Genomic DNA, 6,359 nt, shown 5'->3' on the forward strand with positions numbered 1-6,359 from the left:
TCCTCTGTTCTCTCTCTCTCTCTCTCTCTCTCTCTCTCTCTCTCTCTCTCTCTCTCTCGTTTCTAGAATGCTCTTACTAAAATAAACCGGGCGGCGTAGACGAGAAGCGGCCTGGTGTGTGAATGGAGAATGGGGAGTTTGTGCGTTGTGGGGCCGTGAATGAATGAGCTGGGGAAGTGGCGTGTGTCTGTGTGTGTGTGTTTGGTGTGTGTGTTGGCATCTGTGTGTGGTGTGTGTGTGTGTGTGTAAGCATTGACTTTGCCAGCTGGGATTCACGTGAGCGCCTGACTCACAGATAAGAGATAGTCGAGGGATGGAGAGAGAGTTTTAGTCGGCGCTCTTATCTGGCCTTATCTCAAGTGGTTGTTTTAACTGAATCGCTCTCCCTCCTTAACCCAGACGCTGCGATGCGTACGTCCGTCATACGCTATATTGTCTCCCTACGTTCAACACAAGCGGAACTAAATTGAACTTAACGCGTCTTGTCTCCTTAATCTCAGCACGTGGAAGCCTTATCTTAATTCCGCCTCAGTACCTTCTTATCTTAACTTATCTTATCTCAACCTTTAGTTTTATGTTATACTTTTAAAACTTCCTTTTAAAACTTTTAAAACTTCTAAGATCAGCTCTTTTTATTTATAAATTATTTATATACCACTGTATATTTGTAAATAAACTATGCCTTGTGTTTCTTATCAGTCAGTAACTAACACAATTGTCTTGTCGTATGTTGCAAACTAAGCTTGTCCTGTGTAAATGTCGCTGCTTTGCGTGTCTGTCTTCAATTGCCCCTTGGGGACAATAAAGTTTTTTGAATTTGAATTTGAATTTGAATTAACGGTCTCCCCCCCCCCCCCCCCCCCCCCCCCCTGTAGTCCCAGTACCTGGGCTGCCTGTTCCTGCACTCGGGCTGGCCGCTGTGCCTGGGGGAGAAGGTGGTGTGCAGCTGTCCACCTTGGACTGGAGGCTCCTGCGCAGCACCGACTTCTACCTGCAGGTGGTGCCCTTCTCCACCCGCTGCCCCCGGCTGGCCCTCAAGTGCCTGGCGCCCGGCGGCCGCACGGTGCAGGAGATCCTGGTGCCCGAGTCGCAGCACCCCCTAGTGTTCACCACCGAGTGGCTGCACAGCGTCAACCGCGAGCGCGGCCACAAGCGCGAGGGTGAGAGGCCAACGCCCGCTTTGTGTAACGTCGTGTCGCCGTGGCATTTTTGAGACTTTTTGACAGACAGCGACGACGCTCTTCGTCTCTCCCCGAGGCGATGTGGAACGGGAAGATGTGGTGTACGGGTCGAAACAGGTTGTTAAAACTAAAGCTGATGAACCTAGTTTATGAAAAGTTATGACCTCTTTGACTTTTAAGTTCAAAGTCCGAGAGGTTGTTCTGAAATTGAATTCTGAAAATTTGTTCTGAAATTGAATTCTGAAAATTTGTTCTGAAATTGAATTCTGAAAATTTATTCTGAAATTGAATTCTGAAAATTTATTCTGAAATTGAATTCTGAAAATTTATTCTGAAATTGAATTCTGAAAATTTATTCTGAAATTGAATTCTGAAAATTTATTCTGAAATTGAATTCTGAAATTCCACATTTCATTCCGAAATAGCACAAGAATTCCCCATCTGGATAGTCAGTATTTCTTGGTGCAGCATTCCACTTGTCTCCGACTGACCGCCCCCCCCCCCCCCCCCCCGCTGTGCCCCCCCCCCCGTGCTGCAGTGGGCGGCGGCCTGGACACCTGTCTGGTCAGCACCTGTGACGGCGTGGTGCGGCTGCCCTGGAAGGAGGTGGTCTACCCCAAGTTCATCCACGACCCCAACGACGACCCCGGCCTCATGTCCCACGGCGGGGGCCCGGCGCCGGGCCGGCTGCCCAGCGAGGGGGGCAGCAGCGGGGGGGGCGGGGGGGGCGGGGGGCTGGGAGGGTGGGGGGGCTCCTCCTCCGGAGACCCTGACTCCTGGTCCTGGGACGAGGAGGAGGAGGAGGAGCAGATCGACAACAACAACAACAACGGCGGGAGGGGAGGAGGAGGAGGAGGAGGAGGAGGACTGACGGCGGCGGCGGCGGCGGCGGCGGGGCGGGACGCTGAGCCGGCGCTCCCCCGGCGGCGGCGCAGCGAGGACGGCCTGGGCCGCACCTCCCGGTACCTCCAGATGGACGGGGACTACGTGGAGCTGCTGGAGCCGCGGGGGGGCCCCGACGGCGGGGCCGACGGCCGGCAGGCGCTCCAGCCCCTCCCCCCGGCCGCCTCCTCCTCCTCCTCCTCGTCCTCCTCCTCCTCGCGGTACCTGGAGATGCACGCCATCGGCAAGACCAAGACGCTCCCCATGTGCCGACGGAGCCACGCCATCAAGCTGAAGAGGGGCAAGGCCTGGGGCTACGGGAAGGCCGAGGGCTCCGGGAGCTTCCGGAACGTCGTCGGCGGGAAGAGGGACGCGGTGCCGCCGCCCGGCGGGGACGCGGCGCCCGCGCGGCCCTCGCCACCCTCGCCGCCCTCGCCGCCGCCCCCCTCCAGAGCCCAGGGGGCGGGCGGCGGCGGCGGCGCGGGGCGCTCGTACTCCTCGTCTCTGCACGACTCTGACGACGGGGAGAAGGCCGCCGGGAGCCCGGGGCTTTATTTCGAGGGTCCGTCCAACGAGAGGAGGCCCGGCGTGGGCAAGGAGAGGGAGGGGGCGGGGCCCTCGCCGCCGGGCGGGGGCGGGGGCGGGGGCGGGGAGCCGGGCTCGACCAATCACAAGCTGTCGCACGCGATCGAGGGCCAATCGGACCACGGCTCCCAGTCGGACTCGGTGGTGGAGGACGGCGATAAGCCGCCCTCCGGCGGGGACAGCGACTCCGCCACGCCCACTTCGGAGGCTCCGGACGGCGGCGCGCTCAGCGCCGGCACGCCGTTGGCCGACCTCCCGGGGGGCGGGGCCGACGCCGGCGGCGCCCCGTTGGTCGACGGGGAGGGCGCGAAGACATGTCAGTCGACGGAGCGCTCCGGGCCGCGTGCGGGGTCCGCAGACCGGACCGAGAGCCGGGAACCGGAGGAGAGCGCGGACGTGAAGACGGCGGCGAGGGACCCGTCTCAGGGGAGGGACGTCAGAGCGCCGGCGCTGCGGGCGCCCAGGTAACCTCAGCCCTCCCTCTCATTGGTCGGTTCACTTCGTCCTCACGTGAAGACAAAGTGTGAGAATGTGTAAAAAAAAAAAATAGTGAAAAAAGTGAAATGAATTATGTTAATGTGGTTCCTACAAAAAAACTGCCACTAAAGTTTCAAATGAGGTCATTTTATAGTTTGTTTTTGTTGTATTGTTATACTGTTATACTGATTTATTTGCCTGGAGTTTTTCATTTCATATCAACTGGATCGTTGTGCGTATTAAATGCTTATTCGTTTGATAAAGACGCTAATGACTTCATTCATAACAGGAGGAAGAGGAAGGGGAAAGGGGCCCAAAGAAGGGCGCGCTCCGGTGGCCGCGGCAACCAGAAAGCTTCTAAAGCTCTGCCCAAAGCTCCGCCCCCGCTCCCCGCCCGCCCCTCCTCCACTAAACCGCCAGTCACCAAGGACAGCCAATCAGAGGTAGCAGAGGAGTCTAGTGGGCGGGACAAAGAGCACACCTCGTCCAATCAGGGAGCGGAAGAACCCAAGTCAAGGAAAGGCAGCGCAGGTGAGCTGGGCGGGGTCAGCCAGGTGTCTGTAGGGGCGGCCTTCAGTCCGACCCACAACCAGACCAGTTGTTTAATGACTCATCACTCGCTGTGCGTCAGAAAGGAGAGTTCACTGGCATTCTCTTCCCCATAGCCTCTTCCACTGACGTCCGGAGTTACAGTAGCCTAGCTGGCGTGCTCGTGAAGGGAATACACTTTGGTTTACTTATGCCGTTTCTCAATACCAAGTACGCGGACTACGTTCTCGCGGACTTGGAAGTACGTACTTGGCAAGTCCGGACTTTCAAGTACGGACTTCCGAGAACGCGAGTACGCACCTGCAATTGGAACAGCAGCGGACTCGATGATGTATTCTGGGATATTTAACGGTCCCAAGTCCACACGAGTCACCTCCGATGCGTCCTCGGTAGAACGGCCTCATCGAGAACGCATCGAGAACACTTCCGGGTTTTACGACAGTACTCGCGTACTCGCGTACTTGGAATTGGAACAGTGCTTGGGCTACCACTGATGACGTTTATCGAGAACGCAAGTACACGAGAACACACGAGAACGCGAATTGAGAAACGGCTTTAGATCGTAGTATGTCCACAAACACACTGACCGTTTCTGCGTTATTCTCCCATGACTGTTCTGTGTACACTGGAAGTCTTTGGAAAGTAATGGTGCCTTTTGGAATGAGACAACGCGTCTCATTCTTGGAGAGACAGACCACTTACAGACATCTCGGTGTGTTCCGTTAAGTGTCGCTAATGCTTGAAGATAATCGAGTGGTTTGGGTGTTTGACTCCCAGCTGAAAGGCTCTGGGTTCGATCCCCTAATGACTACTGCGTCCTAGAGCGAGAGACCCTCTAACCCGTACACCTCCTCAATGTCATGTATGGATCCACGCTTTGATGAAACGATGATGATTTCAATCTTTGATTGAACGACTGAAGGTCAATAAGTTCCACTTCTCTTCGTTAATGGCCTCACTCTCTCATATTCATTCCCATTGGTCCACAGAGACTCAGACGGACTCTTCGCCCGACTCCACCAGCCAATCCGCTACGAGTCTGTCCAACCACGACGCTTCGGAGTCTGGCCCTGAAACACCTCGTCCCGACCAATCAGAGAGCGCGTCCGCTGAAGCCCCGCCCCTCCTGAGGGAGCTGGACTCGGACCTGTTGCACTCTGGGAAATTCAAGCTCTCCGGTACGTGATCGGAAGACGGTTGACGTATATTTTGTACGTCAGTGAAAGTCGACAAAAATAATTTCAGTAATTGACCATTAACAGTCGGTCATTGTCACAAAACGGTTGACGGTTACGCTAAATATATCCCATAATAACCTCGTCACGAGAAGACAGGCCTTCTAAAAACATGAATGAGCAGAACTTACAAAGCATCTACTCATGGCCACCAGGTAGTTGTGATTAGCTCGTCCGTTGCTACGATGAGCTAATGTCACGCTGTGCTCGACTCCAACAGGTACGGTGGACCGGCTGGGCCGCGCTCTGGTCGTCACGGGAACCCACGTCCCGGAGGAGGGCTGCGGCGCCGAGGACATGGCCAGAGTTCTGTCCTGTTACCACAGAATCACTCGGTAACGCCCCGTACAACTTTATATACTCTCAGTGTGTGTAGTAGTGTGTACTACTGCTACTAGGAACAGGATGCCATTAGATAACCTCTCATCAACCTCTCATTAAAGGCATTTAAACAACGATTCTAAATAAACAACATGACACAGCAGGTAATAATACCGATAGTAATGAAACCATGATTAAATAAAACGATTCTTACAGTAGGCCTATCTGTATTTATTTATGAATGTAAAACCCCACACAGAGCTGACGATTGTCGGCACTAGGAGAGGGCCATCTCGGAGTCTAAGGGTTGAATATTATGTCTATTCTGAGTCGCGAACAGAAAACAAACCTCACCAGATCCTACCACCCCTGCCAATGAACGACCTAATGCCAAACAGGGCTTGGATGGGAAACTGTTTTCGACTCACAAGCGATGCAGGCCGAGCTGTGTTGTACTTTTTTTCGATCAGATTTCCGTTACCTTGAGGCCAGTCCCAATCAGGAAGGGAATTCTCGGGAATTATTTCAAGCACAAAAGTCATTATTTGATGGTGGGTGATTTGTGTCGGGGGCCAGAGGGGCTCCAGGTCAGGAGTTTACGGGCATCGGCCGCCGTCTACAAACAGCTTGATTTGATGTTTCCTTCGCCGGCTTCCTGCCAAGTCCAGGAGTCTGGGAAAGAATCCAAGAGGAGAAAGAAATCTCTTTTTTCTTTTAGCACAAATCCTTCTCAGTGATTTAGATATTTATACAGCTCTCTTGTACTGTCCCTGTGTGTAGCGAGTAGACTGGGTTTGTTGTACATTTCCGCGCGGGATGCATTGGTTATTCCCATGATGCAATGCTTTCGCGCCCCAGATACATACCGTGACCAATAACATCACAGCCTTTCTTAAACTTTACCAGCGTTCCCCTAAAACCTAAAGTTAACCGTCTCCAACCTTAAATGTAAACCTTTCAGGTTTTAATCCATCCCTAGATTAATACTCTAACATAATCAACGCATATCCATTTTAAAAATCATACCTTACAATCGTTCATTTAAATCCCACTAATAACAACGTGTACGATGCCAGATGAGATAATAACAGAAAAAAAGCTTTTATCCACTCTGAACATGAACCTTTAA

General features: G+C 53.5%; 1 protein-coding gene across 1 annotated transcript; it reads left to right on the top strand.

Annotated features, from left to right (window-relative positions):
- Positions 1 to 875: 875 nt before the first annotated feature.
- Positions 876 to 5,248, top strand: LOC311377481 (uncharacterized protein; the record flags this gene model as incomplete). The annotated part of the gene is given in 6 exon segments (XM_084491365.1): positions 876 to 936; positions 939 to 1,160; positions 1,720 to 3,112; positions 3,415 to 3,656; positions 4,664 to 4,852; positions 5,130 to 5,248. Coding segments are annotated over 6 exon segments (2,226 nt in total), but the record flags the coding sequence as incomplete, so codon positions are not given.
- Positions 5,249 to 6,359: the final 1,111 nt, after the last annotated feature.

Source organism: Micromesistius poutassou (assembly GCF_964030765.1).
Source record: "Micromesistius poutassou genome assembly, contig: SCAFFOLD_1896, whole genome shotgun sequence".
Lineage (NCBI taxonomy): Eukaryota > Metazoa > Chordata > Actinopteri > Gadiformes > Gadidae > Micromesistius > Micromesistius poutassou.